Source organism: Rhinopithecus roxellana, chromosome 21, assembly GCF_007565055.1.
Source record: "Rhinopithecus roxellana isolate Shanxi Qingling chromosome 21, ASM756505v1, whole genome shotgun sequence".
NCBI lineage: Eukaryota > Metazoa > Chordata > Mammalia > Primates > Cercopithecidae > Rhinopithecus > Rhinopithecus roxellana.
Window position 1 is genome coordinate 26,176,340 of NC_044569.1, and position 22,905 is coordinate 26,199,244.

Here is a 22,905-nt window from a genome sequence, read left to right on the forward strand (position 1 = left end):
CGTCATTCTCCTGCCTCAGCCTCCCGAGTAGCTGGGACTACAGGCGCCGCCACCACGCCCAGCTAATTTTGTTTTGTGTTTTTAGTAGAGACGGGGTTTCACCGTGTTAGCCAGAATGGTCTCGATCTCCTGACCTTGTGATCCGCCTGCCTCAGCCTCCCAAAGTGCTGGGAATATAGGTGTGAACTACTGCCCCCGGCCTTAAATAGGCCACATTTTGATCAGCTTTGTTTCAGCTCTAATTGGGGATTAAAATTTTTTTTTCTCTTATCTCCTTTCCCCAATTAAGAGGGAATTATAATGCACTGAATTTTAATTGGTAATTGCCTCTTTCTTGTATGTGTTTGAAATCCCCAATTTTACTGCATCTTAACTGACATTGCGGTTCCCTATTTTATTTAAATTGTTACAAATTAAGTATGACATACAGAAATGTAGATACAGAGACCGGGCGCGGTGGCTCAAGCTTGTAATCCCAGCACTTTGGGAGGCCGAGACGGGCGGATCACAAGGTCAGGAGATCGAGACCATCCTGCCTAACCCGGTGAAACCCCATCTCTACTAAAAAATACCAAAAACTAGCCGGGCGAGGTGGCGGGCACCTGTAGTCCCAGCTACTCGGGAGGCTGAGGCAGGAGAATGGCATGAACCCGGGAGGCGGAACTTGCAGTGAGTTGAGATCCGGCTACTGTACTCCAGCCTGGGCGACAGAGCGAGACTACGTCTCAAAAAAAAAAAAAAAAAAAAAAAAGGAAATGTAGATACAGATATAACCTTGTTTAAATTTGCATGCAGGCTAGGCGCTGTGGCTCACACCTGTAATGCCACCATTTTGGGAGGCTGAGGTGGGTGGATCACGAGGTCAGGAGTTGGAAACCAGCCTGGACAATATGATGAAACCCTGTCTCTACTAAAAATACAAAAATTAGCCGGGCATGGTGGTGCATGCCTGTAGTCCCAGCCACTAGGAAGGCTGAGGCGGAAGAATCGCTTGAATCTGGGAAGCAGAGGTGGCAGTGAGCTGAGATTGCACCATTGCACTCCAGCCTAGACAACAGAGTGAGACTCCCCCTTAATAAAAAAAAAAAAAAAAAAAAGAAAGAAAGCAATTTTATTTTTAATCTAATTTATATTTACTTTTTTATTAATGCAAAACTGACCTTACAGACATACCTGATAGGAGATTTCCTATTGTCTGGGTCTGTGGCAGACACCACGCCTACAAATGATCCTTGTGGGGTTTCTTCAAAAATTTCAAATATGTAATACGGAAGGAAGAAAAGAGGAGGCTCATCAACATCTTCCACCTGGATCTTAATGAAAGTGGTGGAAGCTTCAGTGTGGTATTTCATGAGCTTCTCATCAACATGATGGTTTTTAACTTTTGCTCTAATACCATAGTGGTTCTGGTGCTCAAAATTCACTTTCTGCAAAGAAATACAATGTACACAGAAGAAATGGCTTTAGTAACCCAAGATACTACTTAGAAAAAAAGTTTTACCTGTTAAAGTAAGTCTCAGTGGCCTTTCAGTTACCTTTTTCTTTTTATGTACATGGATCTCTCTGATATAATTGTTAATCAGGCATAAAACATCTGTGTATATTGTCAGTTACCTATTTTAGTTTGGAGATAAAATTATACTTTTGAGGGCATAAACATCTAAGGAAACTGAGAATTAATTTCCTAGTATTTAAGATATTTTCCAAAAAGTTTTCTTTTAATAGAATTAAAACAATGTTCTGCATATAATTCAAAAAGCTCTGTAATAACTATATCATCTCTAAAATCCTTTTCTCCATAAAATAGAAATTACAGGTTCTCATTTCAATTATTTAATGAGTTAAAAATTAACCAGCTACACAAAATAGGATATGTTTTAATTTTGCATTATTCTGCAAGGCAAATAATTTTAACATATCTACCTTTTTTAATATAACTATTCCTTCTTGAGTTTCATGATTAGTAATAATGTCAAATGTCTGTGAATCATCCTCTTCAATGCTATAATCCATTTCTGCGTTCTCTCCTATGTCATTATCATATGCCGTGATTGTTCCTATAGAAGTCCCAGTGGGTGCAGATTCAGAGACTGTCAGGCGGTATAAACCTTTAAAAACAAAATTTGAGATATTTTTGATAAATACTTAACATGGAAAACTTGCAATTATAGCATTCTTTATTTATGATCTCTAGGGAATCCCATACCTACCTTTCCCAGTTACTTGTTCTTAATCTTTCTTTTTTCTTTCTCTTTTTTCTTTCTTTTCTTCCTTCCTTCCTTCCTTCCTTCCTTCCTTCCTTCCTTCCTTCCTTCCTTCCTTCCTTCCTTCCTTCCTTCCTTCCTTCCTTCCTTTCCTTCCCTCTTTCCTTCCTTCCTTCCCTCCTTCCTTCTACCTTCCTCTCTCTCTGCCCCCATATATAGTCTCTTTCCCTTTTTTTTTGAAATAGAAATACTTTCTAATATCTCATTTGAGCATCTATCATCATCTCTCAAATATATCTTAGGAAAGTCTATCACCAATATTACTTCTATTTACATGTGTGTCTCCTCAGTGTTCATGTTTTATATTTTATTGTGACCTTCAACCATACTAAATTAAATTCGACAGAAATAACTTTCAATTTTACTCTAACATTCCTGATACCTGAAGTTACTGAATGAATATACATGTGGAATAAAGGTGGGAGAGTCTGCATGCAAATAGCTGAGTTCCAAGAAAAATGGTTTGATTCTGAGAGCTTCTGAGGGTCTGAGCCTGCATTACATTAGCCATAGAGGAAATGCAAGGACATATATAGATTGAAAAGAGTTGGTAAATGAATGTAATAGAAAAAATATTTTGTAGTCCAAGATGACTTAGTTGATTTGGTCCTGAGAAAATAATTGCAGATGTATTTTAAAAACATAAATATAACTATACATTGCTGAGATTTTTTAAATTTTATTTTTCAGGAGTAACTTGAATAAAACTGATATAGAACTACACTATTTTTAAATGATTATTTGCAATTGCATTTTCATCCATGTCAATATATGACATTATTCGTGTCAAGCAGCATCAGCAAACATGCAATATTTTAAAAAATGAAACTCCTTAGAATTCTAAGGAGTTCTAAAAAAGATGCACATATAATAAAATTCTTCTTTAAAGGAATTCCTATTTCCTTTAGAAGCATGGAGGAGGCAGTCACTTCAAAGACTGCACCTGAGACTTTAATTTTTAAGTGGGATAAATGTTATTTTTAAAGTGTTAATATTTTACTACATTTTAGAGCAGATGTTGAAGATTGACTATGTAGTAGTGCTTTTTACATTATAGAAAAATTAAAAGAATTGTCTATGCTATTGGAAAATTAAAAATCACTAAGACATTAATCTGCAGAAAACAATGACATTGCCATGAACGTGAAAGCGAATGTTTAAAACTTAAGTGTTATTGAGTTGATATTAAACTATTGGCCTTCAAAATGAAAAAGAACTGAAGTATTTTCCTCAGTCAATATTTTGTCTATACAATTTTCCATACTTTCAAAAATTATTTTTTTGAACACAATTTTTACAAGGCCCTGTCCTAGAGGCTGGGGCTAGAACAGGTGACCATATATATATGTATATATATGTATATATGTGTATATATATATGTATATATGTGTGTATATATGTGTATATATATATGTATATATGTGTGTATATATATGTATAAAAGCTGCCACCATCAGCTCATATTTTTGATGATAAAACAGACAATAAATAAGAGCTACTGGTATATATGAAGGTAGTATTCTGATGGAATAGTTTAAAATTAATGATAAGGTGTAAAGTATTCACTGTAGATTTGACTTTTGGATAAGAATTGAAGAAAGGAAATGAATATCTAGGGAAAAATAATTTCAAGAAGAGGAAAAGCCAACGAGTCTGGAGTGTTCTGGGAAAAGAGAGGAGGGCAGTTGCCTGATGTTGGCTTCTTAGTAAGCAAAGGGGCAGATAGAAACACTAAGGTTTCAAGAGGTAATGAGACAGGACTGGACAATGGCAGATTACTTCAGACCATTAGGACTATTTAGGTGATACTAAACCTAAGGACTTTTATATCTGTGAGGGAGATGGGAAGACCTTCAAGTGATATGATCAGATGTGCATTTCTAACAAGATTATAAAGCTGTGATGAAAATAAACTAAAGGAGAACAATAGTGTAAGCAGAGAGACTAGATGAGAGCCTATTGCACTAATAGAGACAAAATAAGATGGTGGCATGAGCCAAGGTGCTAGAGATGTAGTTGGTGGTGTTCATGTTTTGGATATTTTCTAAGGCAGAGACAACAGCATCTGCAGATAATTAAATTTTCACTCTGAGAAAAAGAAACGTAGAAAAAGTAGCTTCAATTCTTTATGCAGGGAAGGAAGAGGATATGTGTGTGGGTGTGTATGTGTATGTGTGTGTTGTGTGTATGTGCATTTGCTCACAGAATGTTGAAAGACAGGAGCTATCAGAATTGTGGAGGTCATCAATTCAGGCTGAGTGAAAAATTATAGTTGACTTGAATATAGCCACCATAACCTGAGTGGGATCACAAATTCTTCACAACAGTCGTGTTTCTATTGAATAAGCAAGATTTTGGCTTGAAAAATATGAAACCTGGATGTTTGAGTACCTGTGATGGGAAAATCTGTAGGAAGAGGGAGTTCAGAGGAGGGGCTGCTGGAATCAGCAGCTCGGTTAAATGTATGTCAGGTTTTAAATGTGTAATATATGTGTGTGTGTGTGTGTGTGTGTGTGTGTATATCAGGAGCTCAGTTAAGCATATGTTAGGTTTTAAATGTGTATTATATATGTATAATATATTTGCATTATATATTACATATGTATATTATATATGTTATATCCATGATAGATAGTGAATGTATATTATATATAAATCTATTATATATTTGTTATGTTCTATAGAAATATTTATACATTATATATGATATACATTTGTATGTAATACACATATATATTATATATAATACACATTTACAACCTAACATACACTTAACTGAGCTCCTGATTCCAGCTGCCCCCTCCTCTGAAACCCTTCATATATATATATATAATATATATAATATATATATATATATATATAAAATATATGAAGTTGATGAGTAGACAGATGTACTCTTGTGAAGCTCATGGAAGAAGTTCAGTCTGGAGATGTATATTTAATACGAGCTTGTCAGCACAGAGGTGGTGTATAAAGTCATGTGTCTGGTTAAGATCATAAAGGAATGAGTATACAAGGGAAGAAAGACAAGATCAAAAGTTTGACTCACAGATATTCTAAAGTTTAAAGTATATATAGAAGAAGAAAAGGCAAAGATTGAAAAAACAGGGACTAGTAAGATAGAAGAAAAAGCTAATGAGAATGGAACATTAAGGTTTTCAAGGAGAGGTTGATCAATTATGTCAAATTCTTCCAATAAATCAAGTGTTATCAGAACTGAGAATTGACATTGCATTTACTTCCATTTAGGTTATTGATAGAAATGATCAGATCAGTTTGGTCAAGTAGTGTGGATATAGCTCAAATGGAGTAAGTTCTGAGATTTTGAGGTCATTAACTGAAAACAATAAGTATTCACAACATTTTTAAGAAATATTATCTAACAAGAAAGGAGAAATACAAAGCATATTTAGCTGAGTATGCAAGTGAAGGCACAAAAGTGTTTTTGTTTTGTTTTGTTTTAGGATGTGAGAAAAAAGAATAATAAATATGTTTGGATATGACAGATATGAACCAGCAGAGGACGCTGTTAACACAAGGGAGAGGGATGTTTGAGAGATACCTTTAATTGGGAGAGTAGAGAGTGTTGCCCACAACACAGGGTACAGGTATTGAGTATTTAAATTGAGAGGAGGGTAATGGGATTCCTACAAGGGAAAATCGTGAGGACAAGAGTACGGACGCCAGTATCAGATTCACCCACACTCGTATTTCAGTGAAAGTACTAAGAGTAATACCATCATCTCATATTCAGATTAGAGTAACGAAGACAATTTTAAAACATATTTTAAATATTCTAATTTATTTAAAATATTTTAATATCAAAGTTGAGAAAAATCAGAGGGAAACTGAGAAAGGTAGTAGAAGCTTCAGGATATTTTATCGCAACAAGTTCTTTGGGAATCTTCCTGTCTTCCAGAGTCTTTTGCTTGCTATTTAATCATCGTCTACATAAAATTTAGACCAAATTTATTGAATAAATCCAGTCACTATTTCCCACATATTATACACCAATTATTTTATAAAGTTCTGGATATTTCATATTTAACTTGACGTTCTCCTCTTGCCTTCAGAGGCCACATTAATGTTGTGGACAGTCATACACATCATACATTACACTACATAGAGAGAGATGAAGGTGCAAACTCTGACCCCTTTGCCTATAGTCCATCCACAGAGGAACTGTTTTCTCAATCCATATAACAGTGGTAATTTTTTAATATGACAAAATTTAAAATGGTGAGATAGAGCAGAAATAAAAAATTGAGATGTGTGATATTTATTGAAAAATCAAAAGATCTGATAACCTTGCATGTGTTGGCTATACTCAGTAGTGTCTGCATTATTTAGGTGTGGGCATTTGTGTGTGCACACACACATTAACAGTATTCTCAAGTCTGTATGCTTAATGAATGGAAAATTCAGGGTTTAAAAGCAAATTTGTATGACACCAACGTCCTGTGCTTATTCATGGACTCAACTACCAGAAGGAAGTCAGTGAAAGTAATACTTCACTTGGGCCATTAAAAATGATATGATTTCACTTGACTTTGAGGAATGGGGGCAAGGTACAGAAAAGGATGAGAAAAAAAGTAATCAAAAGATAGTTTTGTTTCTGTCTGTAAACAATCAACAACTAAGAAATCATGCTATGGTATAATTTTTTTATTGGTTCCTTTCTTTGTTCCATGCTAATTAAATTTTCTTCCTAGCATGATAATTACTTCTGCTTTCTGGAAGTGCTTATAAATGTATTTCTGTAGCTAAAACTGTAAAACCTGAAAAATAAATTTCCTAGAAAAGAAATTCCTCCAACAATTGCATAAGAAAATTTTATGAAGCATACCATGTGCTTATATTTAGCTTGTAGTAATGGTTTAAATTATTAGAGCAAGTGTGGCCTATTCTGGCTATAAAGTAAAAAGAAATATGAAAAGTCATTTTTAAATGATTATCTATGGTTTGCAGAAGAAGGACCCCACAAAGATATCTGTGTCTGAATTCCCCTGAACCCGTAAATATGTTACCGAAAGTGGCAAAGGGAATTAAGGTTGCAGATGGAATTCAGGTTGCTAATTAGCTGACATTGAGATGGGAATATTATCCTGCTTTATCCATTCAATCTAATTACATGAGTGCTTAAAAGTAGAAGAGGCAAATATGTGGGTTAGAGAGTTGTCAGTGTGTGAAGTATGTGGCACTCCCTGCTGCATCTGGGATGTGTGGGCTAAATCAAGAACCATAAAGAGGCCTTCAGGAATTAAGGACGTCTCCCAACTTATAGCCATGAAGAAAACAGAGACCTTAACTCTACAAATATTGTAAACTGAATTCTGCTAACCTTTAATGAACTAGGAAGTGAATACTCCCCTAGATCCTACAGCGAGAAATGCCTCCCGGAATCCTTTGATCATAACCCAATGAAACCCATAATACATTTGTTTTAAACCACGAAGTTTGTGGCAATTTATTACAGCAGGAATAGAAACGAACACATTATTCTTTCATTTATATTTAACTTTCAACATGAATTAGAATAATCATACCAGAACAATTGGCAAATTTATTTTATATAATTTCAGTGTTAATGCAGTATTTTTAGAATGAAAACAATAAAATCTACTTATATTTAACACACTTATATTTATATTATAATGAAGATTTAGAATGCTTTTTACTTACTTTCTTTAAATATAGGTTTATTGTCATTAACATCTGAAAGTTTAATTAACACATTCGTTGTTCCAGACAACGCTCCTGGCTGACCAATCATGTCCTTGGCTTGAATGATTACCCAATACTCATCTTGCAATTCTCTATCCATTGTAGAAGATATTCTTATGACTCCTTTAAAAATGTAATAAAATTCCAATTATTTCATTATTAATCATGACAAAGTTCCAGTTAATTTCTTAACCATTGCACTATACATTATTTTGCTGTATGTTGAACCACTGCAATGCGACAAAAAGACTTCCCTGGAGAAAAATATTAATAATAAATTAAACATCAACACTGTCTGGAGTCGAGAGTGATCATCACAATACTAGGAACACTGGTAGGCCCTTAATAAAATACTAGGTTAAGATAATCCACAGGTAGAAAAAAAAAAAAGAATGTCTTGTTTTTTACTTTAAACTATTTTCTGCTATCTTCTCTAACATAATATCGGCTTGCTACAATTAACTCTGTCCCCAAAACTCTGAAGTTAGTATATTATTGATAAATTTGTAAATTACAATACCAAATTTATGAAATAAGTATCATGCCCTTATTATTTTGATGTCTGCTTAGAATTATGAGATCTGAAGAAAACCTGGTTGTTGACCCACAGTTATTTTATATGCATGTATATGTCTGTGTGTGTGTGTATACACGTATATGATATATTCAAACTCAAGATAATGATAAATATTGTAATAAATGCTTAACTTCTATAAGATTATTTAGTATAAATTAATTATCACTGAGAAGAACCTAAGAAAGTCTTAAGACAGGTTCATAGGAGAGGGTTCAACATTTCTAAAGATTTGGGAAACACATAGACCTTCACAAAAAATAGATAATAGCCAACACTCAAATATATCACGGACAAACTATACAATAAAAATTGTGATATTCATGGACATAGAGATGGAAACAATAGACACTCAGGTCTACTAGAGAGGGGAAGGAAGGAGGGAGGGAGATAGTTGAAAAACTTCTGATCGGGTAGTATGTTCACTACCTGTCTGTCACAGGATCATTAGTACCCCAACCCTCAGCATCACAGAATTTACCCACATAACAAACTTGTACATTTACTCCCTGAGCCTAAAATAAAAGTAAATTTTAAAAAATACAATGAATTTGTGAAAAAAATTGACATATGAGTATAAAAGGCACACCTGATTTCAAAGACTGAGAACAAAAAATGTGAACTATCTCCACAGTTCTGTATTGATTATTTGTTGCAATGGTAGTATTTTTGATATATTGGATTAAATTTAATGTAATATAATTTTTTTAAAAAATGGTTATATGTATTTTTAAAAGATAAATGAGACCATAACACGAGGGGATTTTAGTTGCGGACTGAAGTGTTTGACACATGTAACCAATTATCTGAATCCCAATGGAAAGCATTGAATATGTTGCGCAAGTGCTGCTCGCATCTCCCTGTATGTGACTCAAGGGAGAGGGACGTAGGAGTCTTTGTTCCCCATTAACTGCGCCTACTTAGCTTTCAACTTTTCCTCTCAGCCTTTAGACTGAATAAAGAATATGTATTTCTGGATCTTACGCACTTCAGAACTTATGCTTTCAGTAATTTGATCCATGTTTGTTGCCGTCCATACCAACTCTTCTCCAGCAATGCAAGTTACAGTTTAGCTAACCTACGCAGTGTATTTAAAAAGTCAGTGTGCAAGGTGGAAAGAAACATGGTCACGAAGGCCCGGTATGTCCCAGCATGTGTTTGTACTCTAGACACCTCCCTTTCTTCTCTCTGCTGTGTTTCTCCACACTGGCGTCCTGTTATTCTAAGAGTTTCAACTCTTTCCCACCTCAGGAATTTCCCTAATTTTTCCCATGCATTGGAATCATCTTCCGCTTTCCCTTCCTTGTCTACAGGCTCAGCCAAAATTCTGATTTCAGTGCATTCTGCCTTGACCACAAAATATAAAGTCCGCCTCACTTGTTTTCTCCCACTGGAACTTTTTGGTTTTATTTCATAATTACCCACAGTGGAATGTATGTGTATATCACTATTCATGTTTCATATCTATCTGTAAGTTCCAAGAAAGAAGAGCCCATGAGTGTATCTTGTTTTTGTTACTATTATATATCATTTTAAATTTTGCAACTTTGTACCTTTATAAATCTAGCAAGTTGTATAACACTTGGTACATATTCAGCCTTTTGAGACCTGAATGTGGGAGGGAATTAAAGTCTAATGTTTTGAGGCATTCCTTGCATATAATACAATAATTTTCCTTCCATGCATCTGAAAAAATAAAGGCCATGTACATTCTTGAGAGAATTAAGAACACACTCACTCAAATAATATTTTTTAGGATCAGATTCTCTAAAGAAACCTTAACTGAAAAAGGCTGAGACATTCCGTATTTACTGAGTGAATAAATAAGAAATGTTTAAAGATTGAACAAAATACTTTAATTCTTTAAGGGTTTTGATATAAGCTGGAGATAATATTTTCCTTGTATTAAAAACCACAGAATTTTACTTCTTTGGCACTTCTCACGTTCTTGGATGATTAGATACATACTTTTTTGTAAATCAGTGGAGACTAAACTCCTAAAGGAAAAAAAATTATATGGGCCTAATATTTGTTTTGAACACAACAATTAATATTTGTTTAATGAATTAGGGTCATATGATTATTTAAAGAAAAGATAAAAGCCTGTGTTCTACTTATTTTATATTTAATTGATTAATGCAAATTGGTAAAGCAATGCAGAAAAAGATCAAATATTGTATTCATGTAAATCAGAAATACATAAAATACAGAATTATTTTTAGGTGAATGTCTCATAACAATTTGTACACTTAGCCTCGTACTCAGACTTAATCTCAGTCATTCTGTAGGGGTATGCAGCTGTATTTCATTGTGGTTTTAGTTTGTATTCCCTGATGACTAATGAGGCTGAGCATTTTTAATATGCTTACTGGCTTTTGTATATTGTTCTTTGTCAATTGCTTATAAAAGCCTTTTCCCTCTATTTCTAAATTGGGTTGCTTGTCTCTTTTTCTAATTCACTTAAAGGAATCCTTACATATGATTTATACCACATATGCAAGTAATTTGTGCTACGGACATGGAAAATCCAATTTCCTAACCTTAGAAATATCAGCTAAAAGACTATAAGTAATTAAATGCTTAGGAATTGCAATCTTTTTATGTATTGGCATATCAGGTCTACTGTGAAACATGTTTCTAAGCAGATAATTTTTGCTGACAATTGCCTTCTTTAGAATCATGTTAAACTTTGCTTGTTTCATTCACAAATACCTGTTGTTGGTTCAACAGAAAAATATGGCTGGCCTTGTAATAAGCTGTAGAGGAGACGAGCATTATTACCACTTGAAGGGTCATCAGCATCACTTGCTGTCACCTGGATGACTAATGTTCCTAAAGAGAACATAATACAGTAAATTAAGACTGTGGTCTTATTCACGATGAATTCAGTTCTATGAAGCGGTCTTTCTTTACCAAGCAAGACGTTGTTACAAAATGAAAGCTCAATTCACCTCCTTGTTCTTAATTGTAAAAGTAATGTATTTTTTTGTTGTTTTTTATTTTTTTCAGGCAAAAGAATATAACTTTTAATATAAAATATTCCTAATCCCCATATGCAATATGGAATTTTCAACATATAGATTGGTGGCCTAATAAAATGTAGCTATTCAACAATTCACTGCAATGTGTAATTTGTAAATCATAAACTTTTCCAAGGTGTATTATTAGTGGAGAAATTAAAAGGAACTTGGAAATGCTTTTCACCAAAAAATATAGTGTAGCATGTACCTTAAACAAATTGAAGAAGGTTGATAAATATTTACAACGATTATTGAATTGAGCTTGAAAGAGGATCCAGTTGAGGATGAAGATGGGCATGATTATTTAGCTCCTTTAATTCTCAGGACCTTGTGATCCACCCGTCTCGGCCTCCCAAAGTGCTGGGATTACAGGTTTGAGCCACCGTGCCCAGTCTAGTGCTCAGACTTAAAAAAAATATATTTATTTAAAAACACTGAGCTTTCAAAGTATCTTTCTGTAAACATGGAATTGAATGTCATGGATCTTGTTGGAAATATGTATTTGTTGAAACACTATGTACTGTGCCAATAAGAATGGCAACACGAATGACACAAAATCAAATAGCTTCTGTGGTTTCGTTTACAGCTGGCATCATGAATTTTCTCATCACAGCCCAATTTTATAAACTGATACACTCTAATAGGAATCCATTCTATACTTCACTAACATGACGCTTTCACTGTGGTCCCAAATAGTATGTATGCTTTGCTGTTTTGTCTTAACATTTTATAATGCTGTTTAACATTTGTTTTAATATCATACAGCATATTTTATTGAAGAAGAATTTCTTCTTATTCATATAATTTTAATGGGTAATACTTTTATTTGATTCAAAATCAAGACCAATAAAATGCATGAGAAGAAAAACTCTTTGCCTCTCTTTTCCAAAACGTATTCAATTCCTTCAACCACTCAACTTGTAGACACTTACTAGTTTCAGATATTTTAAAGTGAATTTATTTAGTAATTTTGAAAAGTTGTTCCAACAAAATAGTTCATAGAGACCATCACTTTCATTGATCTATATTTGGCAAGACTTGTTCCTTTAACTATCCTTCTATGCACCGATCCACTTACTTCTGCCACATTTCCTCATTATAATCTTCTATCATTTCTTTCCATAAGGGGTTCCCATGCTTGGTTTCTAGATATATTTCCTATCTTTGGTTTCAGACACCATCATCAAAATCATAACATTTTTAGAGTTGACTAAAATACATTTTAGAAATATAAGTCTTTAGAGCCCTTAAGCTAGTACTATACCAATGAGAACAAAGAAGTCCAGAAAATGCAATGACTCACAAAAGATGACCTCACACTTTGATGATAGAAATATGTCATACAGTGAGGTTCTTTTTTCCAGTCCAGTTTTTTAGCACACTTTTTCTATAAAATAAATTTTATTATATATATTCAAGGTATGCAATATGTTATGCATATAGATATTAATATGGTTACTATAGTGAAGCAAATTATATCCATCATCTCAAAAAGTTACTCATTTTTGTGTGTGCATGGAAAGAGCAAGTATAATCTACTCACCCATCGCAAATCTCAAATATAATACAATATTATTAACTATAGTCCTCACATTGTACATTAGATATCTAGATTTGTTTATCTTACATATCTGTTACTTTGTATTCTTTGACTTACATCTCTCCATTTCCTCCCTCCTCATACCCCCAATGTGTTATTTTATTTTCTATCTTTGTACATTGAACTTTTTTAAAGATTCCACATATAAGTAAGATCATGCAATATTTTTCTTCTGAGTCTGGCTTATTTCACTTAGCATAATGTCCCCCAGACTCATCCATATTGTGGCAAATGGCAAGATTTTCTTCTTTGACAATACTTAATAATATTCCTTTATAAATATATAACACAGTTTATTTATTTATTCCTCTGTCTGATAAGGGATTTATTTAAAAGAACTCATACAACTCAATAGCAAAAAGTCAAATAACCAGATTAAATAATTGGCAAAGAACCAGAATAGCCATATCTCCAATGAAGACACATACAAATAAATGGCCAATGGTTATATGAATGGGTTCTCAACATCACTAGTCATCATGAAAACACAAATAAAAACCACGATGAAATATCACTTCACACTTCTTAGGATGTTTATTATTAAAAAGACAAGAGATAGCAAGTGTTGGTGAGAGTATAGAGAAAAGGGAACACTTGTGCACTGTAGGTGAGAATGTAGATTCATGTAGCCATAATGGAAAACAATATGGAGGTTCCTAAAGAAATTAACAATAGAACTATTCTATCACCCAGCAATCCCACTACTGGGTATTTATTTAAAGAAAATGAAATACACCACTAGTAAATATATCTGCACTCCTATGTTCACGGCAGACTTATTCACAATAGCAAAGACATGGAAAAACCTCTCGTTTCTCTTGATTTCCCTTTGTATCTGATGCCAATGTGTACTCCTTACACATACCTGGATTATTGTGTCTGCTCAGTAACCTACTGTACACCTGTTCTCTCAGGTCTCCTCTTGATCTGACCCATAGAGAGTAAAGAGGCAGTGACATGCCAGAGCAGGTGAACATTTTTTACTGATGCTTCATTTACTTGTAACCAAAAGATACTTCTTCAATATTTTTCTCTTGTTCTCTGCTAAGTGGGGAATCTAATGTAGCCTGTTAATAGATTACACAAAATAATTTCTCTGAGTGTGTAGAAAATCTAAAAGGTCAAAGTCTTAGAAATTTTAGTGGATAAAAGCTGTGATATTATAAATATTCAGAATACCACTCGCATATGAAATTGATGGGGATTTTAATTTCTGGGGAAATATTTACTATTCTTTCTTATGAAACTTGTGGCATTTTAAAAGAACCAAGGCTATGGAAATGGATTAACTCGACAATGTTTTAGAAATGTTTACTTTTTGGTAAGGACTATCAGTGAGTATTAAGTGATTCGCTCCTTACATTTGTGTGTGTGAGATGTTTATGTGTATATAGAGGCATATATATATATATATATATACACATGTCGATCTAAGTAATTGTGTGTGTATATATATATACACACACACACATATGTGTATATACACAAATGTGCATACACACACACACATATACACACGTGTGTGTGTGTGTGTATATGTGTGTGTGTGTGTGTATGCACATTTACTGAAAAGGTTCCCTGATGTTTAGCTTTGCCACCTTCTCATGAAAGGTTTCCCTATATTTGTATAATCTTATCTCTGATTCTCTAGTTGGCTCCACTAGCTATTCATTGCTGCAGGGCAAATATTATTCTCTGAACTATAGTAGTTTTGTCCTAGGCCTTTGCTCCTTATTAGAGCAACTCCTGTAGGTATTCTTCTTCAATAAAATTGCCTTGCAGAGATTGCAGCATTCAGAGATCGCACCATTGCACTCCAGCCTGGCCGACAGACATAAATCTGTAACTAATTATATATCTGTATCTAATACATATATATGGGTGTGTATATATGTATTTGCCCTCTTCATTTACGTATAATATATAATTTATAAATTATATATTACATATAATTGTTTTTTGCTTTATATATTATATATAATTGATAATCCTTACCAAAGGACTTTGCTACATATATCAGATATGTTAGATAGATATAAATTAGATATACTTTGCTATATATAATTAGATATAATATAATATATTATATATAACTTATATATATATATACACACATTAAGAGGGCAAATATATGCAGCAGTATTTCCAAATATTTAGTGCTTGTAGTTTTTCTCTTAATTTTTACTCAGGCCTTGGAAATGTTGGCTGTAAAATTTAGATGAATCTTAGCAATGGTTGATTTTTACAGGACCTAATTATCTTCGCTTTATTTTATTTAGCTATTTCCTACTTTCTTTTTCCTCTTTCAGTTATTATTGACACCATGATTTATAAAATACAGTTTAAGCAATTTTAAATCCTCTTAGTTTCTATTTTTTTAAGAGAATTAAGCCTGTATGTTTTCCTAATCAGTAACTTATATTCTGCAGAAATCCTCAAGAAATAGTCAAGTAACATAAATTGATCATAATAATAATTAAATATAAAAGCAGACAGCAATATAAAAATATTTAACACAATAGTAAATATTTATATTTTTATGAAGACTGGTTATTTGTAAGCAAATCAATTTGTACATTCACCTGTAGTTAGGAATTAGATTAGAGTCCACATAAAATTGAAAACATTACTGTGAAACCAATAAAGTGTCTTTCAGTGGAAATGATCAATTGTCTTATAGTGCTCCTTTCCTAGTCAAACATAGGTTAACCAATACTTGTTGGTTTAGACAACGAATGTTTAATTCCTACATAATTTTTATAAGAACATATGTAAGCATTTCAGTATTTGTCTGTAATATCAGCACTGTGTTATGTTTGAGTCATAATGAATACCACCACGATGCTCTTTTCAAGTACTGGAGGATTTCTAGGCTTACGTAATTACTTCCGTTCATGTCCTGATTACTGTTTACTGTCAGAATCACTGACTCTGGTTGATGAGAAATGTGGCTCCCATCCCTGGTCATCCCATTTCCTAAAAACAACCCACTCATCACTATGAATTGCTGTTGTGCTCTAAAATATTATGGCTACTGCGGTGGCTCAAGCCTGTAATCCCAGCACTTTGGGAGGCCGAGATGGGTGGATCATGAGGTCAGGAGATCGAGACCATCCTGGCTAACACCGTGAAACCCCGTCTCTACTAAAAAATACAAAAACTAGACGGGCGAGGTGGCCGGCGCCTGTGGTCCCAGCTACTCGGGAGCCTGAGGCAGGAGAATGGCGTAAACCCGGGAGGCGGAGCTTGCGGTGAGCTGAGATCCGGCCACTGCACTCCAGCCCGGGCGACAGAGCGAGACTCCGTCTCAAAAAAAAAAAAAAAAAAAAAGAACCATTGTTTATAAAGGCCATATCTGTATCCTCTTGAAACTTTTAAAATTGTATTTCCATGGAAAATATATTTCAATTTTTTATATATGTAAGGAGAAAAATTTACAAAAACATATAAAATACATCTAAAAATCCACTTCCATTTGCAATAAAAACTTTTTAAAAATTAAGAATGAAAGGAAATGTTTTGAATCTGATAATGAATGCTTTTAAGCCTTGACAATAATTATACTTAATTGTGAAGTGTTAAAACTTTTCCTCTGCAATAATAAAAGGAAAAAAATGTTTTTCTGTCACTATTATTTTTTTCAGCATTGTACTGAACTTCCTAGACAATGTAATGAGGCAATACCATGCATTTCTAATGCATTTATAGACAGGTAGATAAATAAATATTGGAAAAGAATAAAATTAAATAATTAAAGTCAATAATATTTTTTGGTAGAAAATCAAATAAAATATGCATATAATTGCAGAAAAATATTAAATTCATAAATTTAACAAGTCAACAGGGACACAAAGGGTATATAAAAGTGAATTTTTAAAATATATGAATATATATATATACACGCTGGTATATATATTCATGAAACTTATTTTAGTTGAATATATAATATAAATGAAAAGAAATTAAATATTCAGGAGTATTTAAACAAAAGTCATAACCTCTGTAAAACAACTAAAGATAAATTAATGGCACAAGTAAACAGATGAAAATACTGGATTTAGGAATTAGATGACTACTTAAAAATAAAAAAGATACACAGCTTAAAAGCTGTCTCAATCAAAATCCTAGTAGATTGTATAAATGATTAACTTGGAAAGACAATTAAAAAATAAATAAAATTTGTATGGAAAAACAAGGACCAAGCATGGCCAAGGCATTTTATGTTTGTTTGTTTGCTTTGTTTTGTTTTCGTCTTTTTTTTTTGAGAGGAAGTCTCACTCTGTCGCCCTGGCTGGAGTGCAATGGCGTGGTCTCTGAACACTGCAACTTCTGCAAGGCAATTTTATTGAAGAAGAATACCTACAGGAGTCGCACTAATAAGGAGCAAACGCCTAGGACAAAACTACAGTAGTTCAGACAATAATATTTGCCCTGGAGCAATGAATAGCTAGTAGAGTCAACTAGAGAATCAGAGATAAGATTATACAAATATAGGGAACCCTTCCATGAGAAGGTGGCAGAGATGGACATCGGGGAAACTTTTTGGTAAATTCTGTAGGGTCAGTTTGATATCTCCATTTATCTGTCCATCTATCTAACACCAATTTTGGGATATAAAATTTGGCACCTGCTTTAAACCATTCACACATATCAGTTTAAAACAGACTGTAGATCCAAATGTGAAAGGTAAATAATAAGAAACATAAGAATATAAATATTAGAATAATAAAACTTTCAGAAAAAAAGAAAAATAGAAGGGGGAAAAGCAAAAATTTCAGAATCAGGGCAAATATATGTATATAATATTTATGGAAACAATATATTTAGGCCTGGCGAATTTTATATTTTTCTCAATGCCCAAATCTCTTTTTCAACTTGTTAAACATATTTTTTGTTCCTCTACCCAGGATGGATTGATTGTTCTTACTCTACTGAAGTAGGGTAGCATATTTAGGGTGCATTACCTGATAAGAACGTGAAGCATGGTACAGGTCATTTATTTCTAATCTCTTTGCCTCTCTTCATTCATTTGATGAACATTTTATTCTGATAGTACTAATACTTGCAGAATGAATCTCACTACATTAGTGAATCAAAAATTAAATCCTCCATTTTATACTAGAAATAGGTATTTCTAACAAAAGACAAATAATATATACATGCACATTAATAAAATCTTTTTAGAAAAGATTTTAACATTAAATATAGAACCAGAAGAATATTCTTCATCAGTATTTACATCATTTAATGAGTTTCTTAGTTTAACTATTTTATCATACAGTGCCTTGTGTTATCCCTTGTCCTTCTTTCAGATTTAACTAAGTCTTAAGAGAAGTTTATTTTTTGCTCATTTGTCTGACACACTGTTTCTCACAAGCCATGGAAGAAGCTACAAGCACAAAGCAAATGTTTGCAAAATTCACTCTGGCTTATTTTAATGACTTAATAAGAGTCACTTTGAAAAGCAGAAAATCCGGGACAAATGATTCTAGGACATGATGACAGAAAAACAGAAGTAAAGCAGAACTGTCTTGGGTAAAACTGGAGATCTGATCACTGAGTCTACCTTAAAACAACAGTGACAATATAAAATGACCACTAGGATAGCATATAAAATGGAAATAATGTAGCCCAAATTGTGTACATTGAATTGCCACAGCCTTAAGTCCTATTATTTCCCCCCAATACACCATCCGGTAAGCAGAATTGGGTAACTACCAAATGATGGGAACTCTGAAAAGTTTAAATTAATGAGATGCTTGTAATCAAATTAGCAACGAATGCAAACAGAGAGTGAGAAAATGCTGACTGAAGGGGGACTGAAGGGTCCAAAGTTCAGCATGCAGCCCTGAGTGGGGTCACTGTGGCTGCATCAGAGGTGGCGGTGGTATTTGGAAATGGACTTGTAGTTTGTATCCATTCTAAGTGAACAAAAGTGTACTTAGAAAAAAAAATTCTCTTAGAATCGTATTTTAATTAGAGTAACGTATCAGTTCACTTATTCTGATAATAAACATACAAATATAATTATTACTGTAATCATCTTGGGTTCCTATTGTTGTGTGGATAATTGACATTGTTTGTATTACTCTGGAGAGACTTTTCATGATTGCAAATTTAAAACATTAATTATGTATTTCTAGCTAGTTTCCGAATCTTGGCAACTTTTCATTGCAAAAGGTCTTTATAAAAATAAGTTCAACACAGTATTTAGCTTTGTTTATTTTATCAGTCACATTCTTTGCAGAAACTTATTGTAATATAGGTCAGTGGTCATTCACATTTTTGGCACCAGGGACCAGTTTCGTGGAAGACAATTTTTCCATGGTCAGAGTGGGGAGTGAGCATGGCAATGGTCTGGGGATGGTTAAAGTGCATTACAGTTATTGTGCACTTTATTTCTACTATTACTACATTGTAATATATAACAAAATAACTACACAACTCACCGTAATGAGGAATCAGTGGGGGACCCTGAGCTTGGTTTCCTGCAGCTAGATAGTCTCACCTGGCGGCAATGGGAGACAGTGACAGATCATTAAGCATTAGATTTTCATAAGGAACATGCAACCTAGCTTCGTCACTACATTATTTCCATTGTGCTACATTATTTCCATTGTGCAGTTCACAATAGGGTTTGCATTCCTATGAAAATCTAATCCCGCCGCTGATCTGACAGGAGGCAGAGCTCGGGTGGTAATGCAAGCCACGGGAGCGGCTGTAAATACAAATAGGGCTTAGCTCTTTTCCCTCCTGCTCACCTCCTGCTGTGCAGCCCGGTTCCTAAGAGGCCACGGACAAGTACCAGTCCGTGGCCTGGTTGTTGGGGACCACTGACGTAGGTGACACAGGATGTAAACTTGTACCACATGCTTGAAAGGAAAGTGTTAGTTTGGTCGTCTCTAGAAATTGCATTTACTGGTATATTTTTCATTTTTATGACAGAAAATATTAGTGTGATAATAGCATCTTAACAGAAGATAATATTTTTTGTGCGTGTGAAATGAAGCATTCTTGTAATGTTTCAAGGTGCTAACCTGTACAAAACTACATAGAAAATTTAAAGATTGAGAGCATTAATGAAAGCATCCATAATAATTTATCCAAACATCAGATGTATTCTGCCATCAGTGAGTAAAACCTGAGGTAAAGGTAGTGTGACTCTGTCTCTGCTGAGTTATGTAAATTTTATTATTAACCAGGAGCTATCCTGAGGAATTAACTATTCTCATGCAGATGTTTAACATGGCTTACAAATCTTTATTGAATGATGTCCTCCCCTGTGTCACATAGAATGCTTTATCCACTGGTGATTACAGGAGGCATACAAACAAAAACTCATAAAAAGTGAAAAATTTTCTCATGCTGACTAATTTAGATATTATGTAGGCAATAGAGAAATTAGCAACTTGTGGCAAGGGCATTTTATAATTAAAGCTTACATTTATTATGGAATGCTAAAGTACAGTTGCCACAGTATAGTATAGTGTTTGAATGCCAAGATTTCAGCTGTAGATTTCAAAATGACATTTACTTTAGTATGTTATATTTTACTGGCTTTGAATTCAATAGTAAGAAGACTAACCATTCTTTTCTTACAATGTAGATAAAAATTTAATGGAAAAGCTATTTTTACATCCAGTTTTAGTACAAGTATACTTTGATTAATCTGAAACAAATTTATTGAGATACTGGGTTGTAAAATTGTCAACTGTAAAGCAATGCAGATCAAATAATATTATAGTGATCCACACTGCATCTGTAATTTCTGCAACAATAAAACAGGTATAAGATGAATGAGGTGATCAAGTGATCAAATACATGACATAATAATTTTATAAGTGTATCTGCTCACTGCTTCACATTGGGAACTAATTTTATTAGTACAAGGATAATTATTTTTCTACCAGTACTGACTGACCCATTCTTGCTGCATGTATACTTGAGTTGCAATTACTGTACAACCTAAAGTCTTGAGATGAAACTCAAGAAACAGACAATATTTTCCCACTTGTCATCTTAACTGGGCAAAGCATTCTTCAAATTTTTTATTTTTCTGTTCATAGTCACCTAAAAACTAGGTCATTTTTATTATTTTTATGCTGTATTTTTGACACCTCTACTTTTTATAATCTGAGTTCATGGAATTTAAGTAAAACAAATTAGACTGTGTTTAAGAAATCAAACAATAATATGTTCAGAAGAATAAGAAGAGAAATTCATCCCAGTCTCAATCATGTTCAACACATGTGCCCAAAGGCAAGAGATTTATAGAATCTAATTTTCAAATGTGATAAATTTTAAAAATCAGTGATTTTTATTTTCCTGAGAATTAACTGAAATTAAATTTGTATACATTTTAAACACAAAGATTAAGGTGAATTTAATATTTCTATAAAAGTTCTCCTTTATGACATATTGTGTCATATTGATGATGAAGAATATTAAATTTTCTGTATGCTCTTCCAAAAAATGCAACTTAAAATATTATATAATAATTACAGAGATCATTATAACCTACTATATTTGAATTTAAAATCTGAAATGCCATAATAAGCTTCCTTAAATAGTAAGGTAAACAGACTCTTACTCATTAATTATCCCCATTCATTTTCAAAAGCATCCGGTTTTGAAAATAAAAATAAATGGTCATTGCAAGTGTGAGGAATGTTGGACACTTGCTAATATTAAAATGATGCCCTAAGTGACCACAGCTATGAAAAATTTGGTGGAGGATATTTATTTGGAAGAGCTCCAAAGAGAGTGGAGAGAGAATATTTTTACTAGACAATATATCCTCGCTTTTTAAGGCAGAAATATGTGAAACTAAATTTTAAAGGTTAGGTTTTAAATGGTCCTTTTACATTTGCACATACACAAACATATAAGCAAATAAAGTGTATTAACACTAATGATCATTCATAAAGTGTACAATATCAATATTTATTTATTTGGCTGTTTTCCACGTAATGTGACTGGCTAAAGTATGTTTCACTTTTAGCAGGATTTTGTACAGAATTTGCAGAAGATAAGTTACCCAACTCTGCTTTGTCTTAACTGTTTATTAAGTAGCATATTACATGTATTTTAAATGCCCCTTCTTTTTTTTGACATTATAAGGTTTTAGGTAAAACTAGCAACTATTATTGAAATGAAGATTATATACGTGATAGACTGGCTCTTCAGATACAATTTCAGAATGATTTCCCTGAATTACACATCTCCTGATATCTTCTATTTACAGTCTAAACTATTCTAATCTCTTATTTTTGTCCACCCAGGTACCCATTCATTTATTTATTCAAACCTTCCAAACCTCAGTCATTCTTGTGGTCTAATAAATCTTATATTTTTGCATGGCAGAAAAATAATAACTTTGAAAATCCAAAATGACAAGTGGGAAAACATAATGTTTTATCTCAATTCTACTTGAAAGTTCTAGTTTGAAAGTAACTGCATTTCAAATATAAATGCTGTCAGTAAAAGCCCATCATTACTTGAAAATAAATGTGTGTTTAATAATCAACAAGTTGTTAATAATTTTCTTGGTTTTATCTCATGACATAATGAAATGGATTCCTTTCAGTAATTCAAACCAAATTCTGAGTTCAAGTGCAGATTCAAATATAGTAATAGACAGTTCACTTCAATACAACAGAAATATGTGTAAGAAAAAGAAATAGTAAAATGTTTGCAATAGTTGTTTTTGAAGAATAAAGTAGC

General features: G+C 33.2%; 1 protein-coding gene across 3 annotated transcripts in view; it reads right to left on the reverse strand.

Moving 5' to 3' along the window:
* CDH19 (cadherin 19) overlaps positions 1 to 22,905 on the reverse strand; it is a 102,068-nt gene that overhangs the window by 41,706 nt on the left and 37,457 nt on the right. For all 3 annotated transcript variants that reach the window (XR_750453.2, XM_010386337.2, XM_030926212.1), the window contains exons 4-7: positions 11,275 to 11,394; positions 7,947 to 8,111; positions 1,924 to 2,108; positions 1,174 to 1,427 (exon numbers count right to left, since the gene is read on the reverse strand). Coding sequence is in view for 2 of the 3 variants with exons in the window: in XM_010386337.2 (XP_010384639.1) it covers positions 1,174 to 1,427; positions 1,924 to 2,108; positions 7,947 to 8,111; positions 11,275 to 11,394 (724 nt within the window). In the remaining variant the exon portion in view is untranslated. The remainder of the gene's footprint in view (positions 1 to 1,173; positions 1,428 to 1,923; positions 2,109 to 7,946; positions 8,112 to 11,274; positions 11,395 to 22,905) is intronic.